General features: G+C 38.6%; 2 protein-coding genes across 3 annotated transcripts; one reads left to right on the top strand and one right to left on the bottom strand.

The window, feature by feature from the left end:
* The first annotated feature begins 222 nt into the window (after positions 1-222).
* LOC104108675 (transcription factor GTE10-like) lies at positions 223-7,368 on the top strand. 2 transcript variants are annotated; one of them, XM_009617767.4, is made up of 10 exons: positions 223-2,276; positions 2,385-2,433; positions 2,573-2,728; positions 5,532-5,599; positions 5,700-5,763; positions 5,907-5,975; positions 6,059-6,174; positions 6,280-6,346; positions 6,433-6,563; positions 6,640-7,368. In XM_009617767.4, exons 1-10 carry the CDS (start codon positions 939-941, stop codon positions 6,910-6,912), a joined length of 2,331 nt encoding a protein of 776 aa, XP_009616062.1. In that variant the 5' UTR covers positions 223-938; the 3' UTR covers positions 6,913-7,368. The 2 variants fall into 2 exon arrangements, with proteins under 2 accessions (XP_009616062.1, XP_009616061.1); XM_009617766.4 differs by having other exon boundaries at positions 706-2,285.
* LOC104108676 (3-oxoacyl-[acyl-carrier-protein] reductase 4-like) lies at positions 7,288-14,093 on the bottom strand. Its single transcript, XM_009617769.4, has 11 exons — positions 13,696-14,093; positions 13,469-13,611; positions 13,200-13,253; positions 9,630-9,710; positions 9,490-9,535; positions 9,320-9,414; positions 9,195-9,227; positions 8,836-8,970; positions 8,584-8,677; positions 7,784-7,866; positions 7,288-7,689 (listed from the first exon to the last, which is right to left on the bottom strand). Exons 1-11 carry the CDS (start codon positions 13,862-13,864, stop codon positions 7,657-7,659), a joined length of 966 nt encoding a protein of 321 aa, XP_009616064.1. The 5' UTR covers positions 13,865-14,093; the 3' UTR covers positions 7,288-7,656.
* Positions 14,094-14,348: the final 255 nt, after the last annotated feature.

Raw genomic sequence — 14,348 nt, 5'->3', positions numbered from 1 at the left:
ATTGCCGCGTAAGATTGATATATTAACCCAACTGGAAAACAATTTGACAGATCTGAAAAGAGTGGCCAATAACAATCATAGCCGCGAGTCTGAATCTGACGGTCAACCGTCCGATCAAATAAACAGGAAAAACAGACGGTTTAGATTAGTTAACGAGCGGCGGGCTAGGGTGGGCTGCAAATTACTACCTTTAAGTAGAGGGGTGGCATCAAGAGACCCAACAAGACAATCTCGTAAGTACTCTCTTTCTCTCTTTCTCTCTTTCTCTCTCTCTTTATATATTTCATTTCATCTCTCTCTCTAGCGTTAGCTTTTCCTCTTTTCCAAATCTTGTGTGCCTTTATATATTTATTTCGCAACTCACAAGCGTAAGCATAGAAGGGTTTTACCTTCTAGGGTTTGGTCCTTGATTAGGGTTGGTAGGTCGACCCGAACCGATAAGATCTCAGGCCTTTATCTGCGGAGATCCAGGTTTTCAATTGGATTCTTCTTGGGTTGTCTTAATTTATCCTTTTAGTTTAAAAAAATTAGGGCTTTAATTAAAAGTTAGGATCTTTTTCTTTAGGGGTTGTCTCTGAATGAAGGGAATTTGATTTGAGGTTAGGGTTTTTCTAAATCTGTTATTCTTTTATTTATTCCCAATTCGTTAATTTCATAACCCAGAATAAATCAGAATTCTGTGATTGAGTTACTATACAGGAAATGAATGTGAATATATTCTGAGCTATCACAAGGCAAGTCTTAAATCTGGATCTTGAACAAAGGGGAAAACGACGAATTAATTGAACTCTGCATTGCGCGAAATGGTGAAAGTTGTCATATACCAATGCTATTGATATCTTACATAATTGTCGACTTGGCGTGTTTGTGTGTAATTTGAGGGGATCAAAATGTTGAGAAGAAATAGTTGATATGTGCAGACTTGGGGGGTTATCCACATGGCACCTACTGTTCCAATAGATTACATTGGGCAGAGAGAATCCAAGAAGTTGTTTAAAAAGGATTCAGGTGATATGATGGGAAAATCTCGCAAGGTTTTTAAGGGTTACGCTTCTAGGATTGTGCCAGATTTTTGCAATGCTGTTGAGACAATGGCAGAATCGGAGGGTTTTGGGAGCTCAGGACGGGTTGATACTGAAAGGACTGCTTCGGAAGACTCTTGTGCACCTAAAAGGAAATCCTTTTGTTTGAATGCTGATGGTTATGATCGATTTGGTGTACCTATTCAAGTAATGTCATTGTCCAAGATGTCACATTCTGAGAGAAGAGGTTTGGGAATTAGGTTGAGGAATGAACTTGAACAAATCAGGGCACTGCAGAAGAAGATTGCTTCTGTCGACTCTAATATTTCAGTTCATTCACCTGCTAGCGATATTCAGAATTGCACCGATGGGCAGAGGAGGTCAGGATCGGAGATATCTCAGAAGTATCTGACTGAAGCAGTGGTGCCTCCTGGGAAGAAAAAGGCTGCGCTGGGAAGAAATGGACCTCTTACTAAAGGATCAGGAGCTAAGCGGCCTAAGCCAATGAAAACGGCCGTCCCTTCAGATACCAGCACTGTCATGTTGATGAAACAGTGTGAGACACTGCTAAACCGACTGATGTCACATCAGCATGGTTGGGTCTTTAATACTCCAGTTGATGTCGTAAAGTTAAAAATCCCTGACTATTTCACTGTTATTAAGCAACCAATGGACCTAGGGACCGTCAAATCAAAGTTACATTCCGGAGAATATTTGAGCCCTTTACAGTTTGCCGCAGATGTGAGGCTCACTTTTAAAAATGCAATGACATATAATCCGCCAGGAAATGATGTTCATTTCATGGCTCAAACACTTAGTAAATTTTTCGAGGTTAGATGGAAACCCTTAGAAAAGAAGATTCCTATAATAGAAGAGGAACCTTTACCTTCTAAGTCGAGTGTTATCCTAGAAACTGAAACTGATACTCCTCTAGCAATGCCGCCTTCAAAGAAAAAGAAAGTTGCTCCGCTGGACAACAAGGTTACACCAGAGCCCGTAAAGCGAGTCATGAGTGATGCTGATAAGCATAAACTCACTGCCGAGATTGAAGCTTTACTGGCTGAATTACCTGAAAATATAATTGATTTCTTGAGAGAAAAAAGCTTCAATGGAAGTCAAGTCAGTGAAGACGAGATCGAGATTGATCTTGATGCTCTTAATGATGATATCTTGTACGAGCTACGGAAGCTTTTGGATGAGTATCTACTGGAAAAACAGAAAAAGCAGGCAAAAGGTGAACCCTGTGAGATGGAGGTAAATACAGTTATGTGGATACCTAATGTGTTACTTCATATGCTACATTACAGTAGTAAATCCTCCTTTTGTGCAAATTATAATGTCATATTTTTTGTTGTTCTGCAGCTTCACGATGAGTCTGGATTCAGCAATTCATCCATGCAACCGTGCAAAGGTGAGTTTAATCCGTAGATGTGAAGAATTTGAGCTTTTCAGTTGATATAGTATGTTTGCCAGAGTTTCTGGTTTCTGATCCTTTGGTCTTTCTTTTTTTCTTCCGTTTTCCCTTTTTTGTGTTTTCGTTCTTTATACAGGAAATGATCCGGCAGATGAGGAAGTGGATATTGGTGGGAATGATCCACCTGCTTCAAGCTTCCCACCTGTGGAGATTGAGAAGGATAGAGCTCGCAGGAGCAATAAATGCAGTAGTTCAAGTAGTTCGAGTAGTGATTCTGACTCTTCATCTTGTGGTTCGTGCTATTAAGAACGTTTTCCTAACTTGTGACCTTTTTGCATGTTTATTACTAATTTTGTTCATTGTAAATAATAAGAAGTTGTTCCTTTTATCCATGCATGCTCACTGTCTCGTCCCATAATGGGACACCCGAGAAGAGAAGTACTTCAGTTATGACCTTTATTTTGACTTGTTTTTGCATTTTCAGGAAAAGTCTGCATGCGTTACATACTTGATATCCACTAATTTATTCATTTATTCCACTAGAGTTTCATCCATGGGTCGGTCTAGGGGTTTGATATTTAGATCTTTTTAGCTGGTTTCCGTATGTTAACCAGAGGATGGGGTGGAGAAGGGTAGAGGGGAAGGCCCGTTATCCACTGAGTTCTGAAATTGTGTGCCACATGACCGTTGGGGATTTCTTGGTTATCAAAAGGAAAAAATAAGAGAGGATGTTTGTTTATATTGTTGCTCATTCTTTCTATGACCTGTATGCCCCTGTTTTTCTAATTGGTTTGATGATAGAATCTACAACCACTGTATTTCTTACAATTGCCTCCCACCTTAATTTGTAAATGCTGATATCTTGAGTAATTTCTCGATGCCTAGAGTCTGAAGTGTTTGTGCATAGAATTGTGCTAGCAACAACAACAACAAACCTAGTGTAATCCCACAAGGTGGGGTCTGGGGAGGGTAGTGCGAGCAGCCAAAAAAAAGATCCTGTCCTGTTCTCCCTCCATCATCAAACCTACCATTGACTCCATATGTACACTGCAACTGTTCTCCCTCTCTTTGACATTTCTACGCACGTTTTGGAACTATTTCCAGAGATCTTGTCACAAGAACCAAACTATTAGAGGCTACCATGCTCCAGTTTAAGCACAAGGAGAGGTCTACTGCATCCTGCTTGTTTTTCGTTTTCAGCAAAATATGACATTGGCGGCTTTCGAACTTTTTCCAGACTTCAAAATATATATATATATATATATATATATATATTGTGTTCTGAAGTAAATAGGGTATCAGAAGGTTAATGTGGCTGGGATATTCTTATATCCAAGATGGAGGTGTTTTTTATGGTTAATGTAAATATGGTGATAATTTACGAGATCAAACTAATTGTGGGAATAGGAGGCGTAAAATGTCAGAAGGAAATCAGAGGAGTTCAAGAATGGACTGGTGCAATGACAGAAACTTTTGGTGCATAAATGAATGACCTACGGAATAGGGTGTTAATTTTATGTTAAATACTACTCATCAAATGCATGTTTATATTGACTTTACTCAAAAGGTATCACTTTTTGCTTATAGTAGCAGCATCTTGTAGAAATGACATATCTATGGTAGGATGTTTCACTATTCTGAATTATAATTTAAGAAAGGTGTCAAAGTGTAATACAAATAAGAAAGAAGATAAACATAAACATTGAGAGAAATAACTGGATTGCTCTTTCTATTTGAGAAATCAACTTCTACAAAGAAGTTTATTTTACATCTTGCTCAGCAGTTTTTCTTTTTCTTGATTAAAGAAACATCTTGCTTTGAACCTCTACCACTTGAGTCATTCCCATGTGAAGCTTAGAAGCTTTCTGCTCCCCCTTGCTCTTTCATGCTGCCGAACCTTTTTGTGAATAAGAAATAAAACTTGGCATTAGTACTTTGACATTTTGACACTGAAGCACCTTGCTGCTGTCATGATAAGTCAGTAGGCCAGCGAAAATGTAGTATTTCTTCTGGCTAGGTAATAGAAAGTCCTTGTGAATTTGTCCTGCAGGCTAGCTAGGTAATGTAGGTAATGAAAAATTCTTAACTTGATATTACTTTGATATGGTATGTTCTCTTGGGTTTCATCTCCCTTTTTTTGAGCTTGGGCGTGAGAGTGTGGTGTGGTGTCTCCCTGTTGTATAAAATTGGCTGAACCAGATATAACTATAAGTTTGACGTTTAAGTAAGTTAGAGCTCTTTAGCATGCTATATGAATGACAATGAGTCTTGACAGTATTACGTAGTTATCTGCGGTAACTATTTGAACTTTCAATTACTATGAATATAAAGTGTTAGTTAGAAGTTTGATGCTTGATTGCCTTCTGTCATCAAAATTTATTGTTGCACAAGTTGGCAGATGTAGATGTATAAAGAGATAGTAGTGAGTGTGATTTTTTGGCTGAAGAGCTTGAAATTGAAGTGTATTTGTCTTTCAAAACGAAATCATGCTTTATTTGCTATGGCCTTTAGATTCTAAACTTTGTTTCTAAATCTTCTATTCTGAATTATTGTGTGAACTTCCTATGGTGACAAATTTTGTTATATGCTCAAATGTGTATGTGCCTGGACCATACCTCTTATCATATTCTAATCCTATTGGTTAATGTCCTTTTGCTAAATAGATTTCAGAAATATATTTGAATAGAGATTGTGATGCCCGTCATTTGCTTGTTTTTTCTCATTTTTCTCTTATTTGGGAGGATATAGCCAAAGTATTAAAAAAATCAGATGTGTACTTGTCTAAGATTCACTTAATCCCCCCTCCACCCCACCCCCCACCCCCCAAGAAAAAAGAGTTACTTTGTCCAGCAACGGGTTAGATTGTTTACGCTCCGTATTAATGGAGAGAATTAGTTCGAATAGCCATAGATGCCTTTCAAAGTGCATGTTAGAAGGTTCAACAGTTCTTATTTGTCTGGAATGGTTTTGCTTTTATATGAAGTCTGGACTGTTGGAATGTTAGTATTGTCTTGACTGCCATATTTACTGTGAACTTAAGGCGCTATGTATCGTTACTTCCTAAAACTGTTACCATTTGTCTTTCTTTGGTACAGATTCCGGAAGCTCATCTGGTGATGAATCGGATGCTGGTAAAGATTCAGTTCCTAAAACTGTTCAGAAGGTGTGAATATTGTAGCCTAATTTTATTATTTATGTGGTTCTCTTATCTGATAATTATTATGCCTTCTATTGCCTTCTAAATCCGTTTTGTTCTTCCGCAGGCAACAGCGGCTTCATGGAGGAGAACCGAGCAGGAAGATGAGCTTGATCTTCCAGAGACTAGAGGTTGTCAACCTGTGGAATCAAATATCATGATTGTCATAGCTGCTTTTTTTTCTTTAAATCTGTGGGTAGTGGGAAGATTTTGATAGCTATATTTGGTCAGTATGTGTGCTGATAGTGTTTGTGTTTATGTTTGTGTCATACAGATTCCCTGGCTGACCTGCTGACTTCCGAGAAAAAGTCCATTTCTGCTGAGCCCGATGATCATCGAGAGGGTAAGCAATGGTAATAGATGAAGAAAATGTCTGGTACTAGTTTTGCAGCATCATCTCACACATCCTGTGCTGTAACCTTTTAGAGGAGAGTGCTGAACCTGAGAGGCAAGTCTCTCCTGAGAAGCTTTACCGCGCAGCTTTGTTAAGAGGTCGGTTTGCGGATATCATACTAAAAGCTCAGGAGAAGAGCCTTGAAAAGGTCTGTCAAACTTTACTTGCTGTTGCCTGTGTTAAGTTAGATTCTTTAGTTCCATTCATCCAGGGTGTCCTATTGTTTAGCTAAAGAATGTTTTTATGATTTTAGGGTGAAGTGCGGGACCCTGAAAGGCTAAAGCTTGAGAGAGAGGAATTTGAAAGGCGAAGGCGTGAAGGTTTGTTTTTTTTGTTGTTAGCATGCACGGAATTCCACGATGACATCTCTGAAACCACCGCTTTATTTTTTTATCTGCTTATTCAGAGAAAGCTCGCTTACAAGCGGAAGCTAAGGCTGCCGAAGAGGCTCGTAGAAGAGCCGATGCAGAAGCTGCTGCAGAAGCCAAAAGGAAACGAGAACTTGAAAGAGAAGCTGCCCGTCAGGCACTCCAGAAGGTAAAGACAGATGAGGTGGATTCATCGGGATCATCTTTTACTGTCACTGTTTAACTCATAAATCACATGTTCGCAGATGGAGAAGACTGTTGAAATCAATGAGAACAGTCGATTTTTGGAGGATCTGGAATTGTTTAAAGCTGCTCCAGATGAACAGTTAGAGAGCTTCATTGAGGAAACGAGTCCTGGTCATTCTGAGAATGTTCTTGGCAGTTTCAAATTTAAGGCAAATAGTAATCCGTTGGAGCAACTAGGATTATATATAAAGGATGACGAGGGGGAAGAAGAAACTGAACCACATAGCGTTCCTGCCGTATCGAATGATCCGGAGGAAGGAGAGATTGATTAATGTCGCCTTTAATACTTTAGCCAATCGACAAGTTGGAGCGGGTGATTTTCTTTTGAATCCTTGCGTGGTGATTTGGTATAACTGGAAGAAATAGGGTTGGGAGTCCACAAATGAGAAGCATGAGCTTTTATTGACTTTGGGTCTCCCTGTAATTGATGCCAGTTTGGATGCTTCTTCAGAAGACTTGGTTGTGGGGTCTGGCCAATATAGCCAGCCATCTTATATTTATATTCCAGATTCTTTTGCTCGTGTAGAAGTTGGAATGGCGTGAGTTGGTTATATGTCCAGTGAAAGTACTAGGGGGTGGCTAGCGCTAGGCAGATGCATGATTACATAGTTTAGTACTAGATTGCAGCGATAAGTAAAAGAAAAATGTTGTTAAAAGGATTCCTTGGCTTTTCCGTCCAAAAATTTCACGTTTTGTTAATAAAGTCAAACAACAAATGGTGCGGAACATATCTAACGTCCAATCCAAGACCCAATTTTTGCTTCTGCAACAGTTCGACAAAAATAACGGGAAAAGCCTGCCAACTCTTTACAAAATTTTATCCCCTAGTTAGGGAAAAGCTAACAAGCTAAACCAGAAAAGAGGAAGAAAAAAGGAAGCCGTCTGCTCCTATGATATTACTACTGAGTCTACCCTTCTCGATAGGACAGAGTGACCTATACCTACAGCATGGCATAATCAATCAACCTTTTAATCACACCCACGACAAGGAGACACAACGGGGAAGCTGAAAATTTCTACATAACCATTCCACCATCAATAGTAAGAACCTGCAAGGACAATAAACGCTATTATAAATATTGTGTCAACGAGAAAAAAATATATTTAGTAAAGCGAGGATAGAGTGAGATATGATTTTAATACCTGTCCAGTAATATAGCTGGCTGCAGGACTGAGTGCAAGGAATTCCACCAATCCAGCAACTTCTTCTGGTTGACCATATCTTCCTGTCATTGCAACAAAATTTGTTAGTAGTTTAAAAAAACAAATTACTGATATTGTTGATCTTACTGATCATAGTCAATCAGAAGTGAAATATCATTAACTTTCATACTGAATACAGAAAAAAATACTCGTAGTGACACTTCCAAACCTCACACCAAAACGAGCAGATTTATGCATCACAACACAATCTCTTTACTCAGAAACTTATCTGATCAATTGAATATCTTGATCCATGAGTGTTATTCAATTATGTCCCAGCCTTCCAACAAACAAAATACCAATAATTTTAAAGTATTCCAGAGTTGTTTTACTGACAGATTCCTATAAATAAACGGTGAGATAATACTTTTCTTATTTAAACAATAAACAATGGAAAAAGGGAGGCAGCCCGGTGCACAAGGCATCCTACATTCACGCAGGGTCCGAGGAAGGGCCGCACCCCAAGGGATGTAAGGTAGACAACCTACCCTAATGCAAGTTGAAAAACACCCTTTTTTGAGTTTCTCAACTTGCAAGAGCTTATTACAAAAAATATGTTTGAATAATTTTCGCAAACATTTCAAAAAATCTCCAAACACTCGCACAGCAGCCACTTAATCAGTTGTCTAAGAAGTCAATTTCTATATGTTTCCATATTTGATGTGCAGGACAGCGTCGCATCAAACAGTCCTGCGCATCAAACAGTTGTCAATCATAGTCTTAAGGAGATTAGCCCTTACCTAAGGGAACGCTAGCCAAAATTTTCTTCTCAATGTCATCACTTAGCTTAGAAGTCATATCTGATGCAATGAATCCAGGAGCCACAGCATTAACCTGATGAAAAACAAAGATTGTGGTTAAATAGTCAGTAGCTTGTCCTTGTAGAAAAGAACTAATTCCTTTCTAGTTGACATTCATATGTCTCAAGGTTGCTTATATTAAGAGAAAATACTAACAGGAGTAAATAATCAGTCGGATTAAGGAGCACTTACAGTTATATTCCTGCTGGCGTATTCTTTTGCGACACTTTTAGTTAATCCAATCACTCCTGCTTTTGCTGCACTATAGTTGGCTTGCCCAGCATTGCCAACTAAACCAACAACAGAGGATATGTTGACTATTCTCCCCTACAAAAATTTAGAGAAGGCTTCTAGATAAAATTCTGGAGTATATGGAACAATATAAAAGAATGCTTTGATGATTTGTATGAATAAATACAGCTTCAAATTGACTGAAAGGCACAAATCAAACAGTGGGTTGGTAATTTATGCAGCAATTAGCTAAAACTTTAACCTTGCCAGACTATATCATTTTTCCATGAATTGCAATAGGGAAGGCGCAAATAATTTACCCTTTTCTTCTTCATCATAATTTTAGCGGCAGCCTGCAACAAGGAAAAAGATCTCTCATAAAAAATGTCTTCTTTGAAAAAGACTCAGGTTCAAGTCGAATTAAAAACACCGCAACTGTATAGACCTGCGTGCAGAGGAACACTCCAGTAAGATTCAAGTCGAGAACCTCCTGCCACTGAGATTTCTTCATTCTCATCAACAACGTATCACGCGTTATACCTGGAAAGAAGAACAAGACAATTACTGAGAGGTCATTCTAATAAACTAACTCAAGACAGTATGACTTTTGTGAACCTGCATTATTTATTAAGATATCGACTGTTCCCCATCGATCAACCACCTGCATGCATGATCCTTACAAGGTGAAATTATCCAGAAACAACTGCAGTAAGATACATATAAAACTAGTTTCACCAGGAAAGGAGTTTGCTTACGGTTTTCATCATCGATTCTACATCTTCTTCTTTTGAAACATCACCACCAAAAGTCATCGCTTGGCCACCACATGATTCAATCTGCCAACAAGAAAGGAAATTAAAATTAATTTCGGGGAAGATGTAAAACGGCCTACAGATGAACCTTATCGCTGTTATCAGATTGCTAGTTGAAACAAGTACTCCTTCAGGTAGTGTTAACATTCTACATAGCACTTAACAAAAGAATTGGAAATCATTCATCAAACAAGTATTTAACCATTACTACCATTACGCGCAAAATAAAAACTTAGTCTTGAAATATTTGATAGCATCAGCTACTAAATACAAGAACAACCAACCTTCTGGTAGTACAAATTAAACAAAGCAAGTATCATGACCTAACTGGCACGAGATATCTCCATATGACTTTGGTTGTCAAGACTACTCAGCATTTCGTGAAAAAGACAGTAATCAATACAAGTGCTCCAAAAAGGTATTCTAACAGCACTATTGGGTTTCAGTATATGAACTCATCAGATTAATTGCTAGCTATTTTCTCATCAGAACAATTCTGAATTTTATCTAAAATACAGAGAGCAGAACCACTTTGTCCATGGCTTACCAGTGTCTGAAGTTATAGGAGACCTTGCTCTCCCCTTCAGAAGATGTAGAACTGAGAGTATCCTTTAAGGCATCCAAGTATATATGATGTATTTGCCACAGGTCCTATTAAAGTCCAAACAAGAATTTCCTACTTAAATTTCTGCAATTTCAGAGGTATTACTACTCTGGTTTTCTGATTTCTAGCAAACTGATGTTTACTTGCTACAATACCTATCATGATTATATATAATAATTGTGGAGGTGAAATACAAGGAGCAACAGCTTGGTTTGTAAGGACCCAAATCTGAGTGGAGCTCAATCATTTTAAACCTAACAAATCTCCAGTAATTCTAAGTGACATATGGCATCATTTTCAGTTGTTGGCAGGAAAACAGCACAAAAGTTGCCACACACCAGAAAATAATTTAAATGAAACTGTTACCTAATTTTAATGCACAAAAGTTGGCTAGGACATGGACCTCTGAAAGACCTTTTCACCGGCTTGAAGGATTTGAGTCTGAATCCTGAAGTCACAGTGGAAGACAGTTGGGACCAACAGGGATGGATTTTTAACTTTAGAAGAGAGCTAAATGACTGGGAACTGCCTAGATTCACTGAAGTTCTGAATGCTCTTGATCAGTACAAGGGGACTACAGCGGAGGAGGATAGGGTTAAATGGACAAGGCATAGTAATGGATCTTTTGTAGTGAACTCAGCATACAAACTGCTCAACCAGGGTCAGCAAACTCAGCTGTGGAGTTAGAAAATAATACGGCAAGCTTACCAACTAAAGTAGCCTGTTTTGTATGGTTAGCAGCCAGGGATGCTTGTCTAACACAAGACAATCTGATGAGAAGAGGTATGCCATTGTGTTCAAGGTGCTATCTATGTGGAAATGAGGCTGAAAGCAGTAGCCATTTATTCTTTAACTGTCAGTTTGCTAGAGCTCTAGAACACCTATTTTTCAGTATGAAAGGACTGTCATGGGCCCTGCCCAGGAGCAAAGTGGAGCTACTTTGCTTGCTGGAATTTCTCTGGAGACCTGATCAAACAAAAAAAGTGGTGGAAGACTATCCCTGGGTATATATGGTGGACCATTTGGACGGAAAGAAACAGTAGATGTTTTGAAGAAACAGCAACTCCTTAGAGAAGATCAAGATGAACTGTCTTTTTTTGTTTCACTTCTGGTGTAAGGAAGATTTTGTACATGATGTAGATTCAATGATAGATATCATAGGATCACCATAGTAGGAGATAGAAGATAGCCCTGGTTTTTGTTCTTTTTGATATCTGTATATATGGCCTTAGCACAGCCTTTTGTGCTACAATTATATAGTATGTTACCATTCTCAAAAAAAGATATCAACAAAACTATATTGAAAGCCGATGAAATTCAAAGAGAATAATTAAAAGGTCAGCTGGGAAGGTTGCTTGTGGCACAAGAAGGGATTCAGAGATAAAATACAAGCATCTGGCTAAGAAAGGAGATAATAACGGCCAATATTTACAGGAGATACAACTACATAAAAAAGAATCAACGGATGGTCAGAACTTTCAGGCAAAGCGGATTAGAGAAGACATAACCTACTATTACCAGAAGTTGTACTCTAAGATGGAGAATTGACGACCACTATTAAGCAGAACTCCTTTTTTCAGAGAATCAAAGATGAGAGGGAAAGATGAAGATCAATGGCATTACATTGTAGAGCAACTTCACAGTTTTGGGCAATGTTATCCTCATTTGTCATCTATTAGGCATTTTCAAAGAGAATGCTAGAGATTATAGTAAGCTAGAAGTAAGGAACCTTGGGACCAAGAATTCTATATTGCGTGGACTCTCCAAAATGCTGCCGTACCCGTGTCGGATCCTCCAAAAATACACTACTTTTGGAGGATCCGGCGACATTTTTAGAGAGTCCGAGCAACATAAACCAAGATGAAAGTAGCATGGAAAGCTAGTCACCTTTTTTGAACTGTATGGAAAGGAAAGACCAAGAGGATGCTTCAAGGCAGGGAGAAGAGCTTAAGAGTTGGTAGGAGACCAAGTGCAGCATATATAAACAGTTGTAAATATTTTTTATTACCATCTAAAGCGAATTACTTGAAACGATATAAGAGTTATCAAAAATAGAAGAACAATAAATAACTGTAAGCTTTCTGTAAAGATACACCGTATTTTCTATTTTATGCACTGCTAATGTTAGTACTATTTCTAAGTCATCCGCCAGAAATGCTTCGAAAACTAGATCCCACATGCATTCCAACTTTATGGTGTTTTGAGTCATGCTTTCCCACTTTATGGTGTTGTTGGAGTATTATCTTTCATGCCTCACAGTATAGGTCGAGTGATAGAGTCCAGCTTTTTAAGATTTGATACTGACCCAACATGCAGAAATTCCTCCAACGACTTGGAGATTCATATTTCACTTCAGGTCTACGAATGTAGAAGACAAACAAGAAGGCCAACAGCTAGGAGAAGAGGGTTTCAGATCTTAAAGAAAGAGATCCAACTTATAAATTTGAATTTTGCGTTAGTGTAGTTAGTGGATGAAAGTTGCTTGCTGTGGTCTGTCAACTCATATTTTCCCCAAAAGAAACAAAAAAGAAAAAGAAAAAGAAGTGACCACCCCAATATGGACCATTGAGCACTCAGGATGGTGAAAGAAGTGTAGAAATACACTTCCAAACATCATTCTGAAGTCAGACATACAGTTCCATGGCCTCAACTTTCAACCACAAAAGACAAATATATCACTTGGAATTGGAGGGATTTAGTACAACAACAACTATCTTGTGGGATTATACTAGGTTTGTTGTTGTTGTTTGTTAGTACAACAACAAGTATGCCTCAATCCCAAACAAGTTGAGGTGATGGGTCTGCTATATGAATATCACTTCGTGATTCACGCTCAACTCATATCATACCAAATTTGCAGTAAAGCAACAAAATGACACCTAATTTTTACTGGAAAAAGGAACACAGACCTCTTTGGAAACTTCTTCTGCCTCCTTTGAAGATCTCGCATAATTCACTAGGACCTGACAACAAAATATCAAGTGGGTTGGAAGAGTGCGCAAGAGATTTTTTCCAAATTACTCGCAATTTCAAGGCCAAAGGGTCCTAGATTTATCTAACAATAACAAGACAGTAAGCCAAAACCTCATAAGGCGATTAAGTAGATAAATGCAAAATTATCTGAAAATTAATATTGCGGTAGTAATGGAACATGATGGATGAATGAACGAATAATGACCTTGCAACCAGCTTTTCCCAAAGCCAAAGCAACGGCCTTTCCGATTCCTCTAGAAGCTCCGGTAACAACAACGACGGGAGCTTCCAGTTTTGCGGCACCATCAACTCCAGCTTGCTCGGTAGCCGCCACCTCAGCTCTTACACCTGATTATAATATCACGATCACATTATCCATCAACACACATATAAAACACGTAAAATGTGGCAGAAATATGGGGAGTGATGTACCTAAAAAGGCGGGAGAAGAGGAAGAGGACCATCGGTATTGTAAGGGAGCGGATAGGGAAGGGAAAAGGCGGAGATGCGAGAGTTGGCTGCGGACGGAGGAGCGTGCGGCGGCGGACGGACGGAAATTGGCGGTGGTGGCGGCGACGGAATTGAAGGCGAGAGAACCCATCGAACGGAGAAAGTTGCTAGGTGGGAATGAAAGGGAGATGAGATCAATGAAGGTCGTTTAATTGCAACGCTCCGATGAAATCTAGGCAGAATTAAGGGAAGAGCCTTTGTTTCCAACTATGCTAATTTTGGGATTTTGTTAATTGGATCTTCTAAATGGAGTAATTAAGTTAAATATGCATTTGTCTTAATCGGGTTGTAATGTTAAACCTGAATACAGAATTATGAAAACAGAGGATATATGTGACCCACACCCAGCTAATATGGAGATGAGACGTACTTAATTAGTATTGGTTGATTGTTAATGCTTGCCTTTCATTACAACTTTTGTTTGGATTGTTATTACGTCTATTATATAAAAAGAATAGGGTAAAGAATAAAATATGATTATTTAATAATAAGGAAGAGCAAGATGAGAGGAAAAAGCAAGGAAACGATGTGTCATAAAGTGGCACTTTTCGTCATTACATAATCATGAATTTAAA

Source organism: Nicotiana tomentosiformis, chromosome 3 (genome assembly GCF_000390325.3).
Source record: "Nicotiana tomentosiformis chromosome 3, ASM39032v3, whole genome shotgun sequence".
Lineage (NCBI taxonomy): Eukaryota > Viridiplantae > Streptophyta > Magnoliopsida > Solanales > Solanaceae > Nicotiana > Nicotiana tomentosiformis.
The sequence above is the reverse complement of the archived record's forward strand: the minus strand, read 5'-3'. Positions and strand labels throughout refer to the sequence as shown.

Coding starts and splice junctions, on each gene's coding strand:
- LOC104108676 (XM_009617769.4), bottom strand. CDS start 13,864: ATGGGTTCTCTCGCCTTCAATTCCGTCGCCGCCACCACCGCCAATTTC. Junction 13,612..13,695: donor CTCTTCTCCCGCCTTTTTAG/GTACATCACTCC, acceptor TATTATAATCAG/GTGTAAGAGCTGAGGTGGCG. Junction 13,254..13,468: donor TGGGAAAAGCTGGTTGCAAG/GTCATTATTCGT, acceptor TTTTGTTGTCAG/GTCCTAGTGAATTATGCGAG.
- LOC104108675 (XM_009617766.4), top strand. CDS start 939: ATGGCACCTACTGTTCCAATAGATTACATTGGGCAGAGAGAATCCAAG. Junction 2,286..2,384: donor GTGAGATGGAGGTAAATACA/GTTATGTGGATA, acceptor GTTGTTCTGCAG/CTTCACGATGAGTCTGGATT. Junction 6,564..6,639: donor CCCGTCAGGCACTCCAGAAG/GTAAAGACAGAT, acceptor ACATGTTCGCAG/ATGGAGAAGACTGTTGAAAT.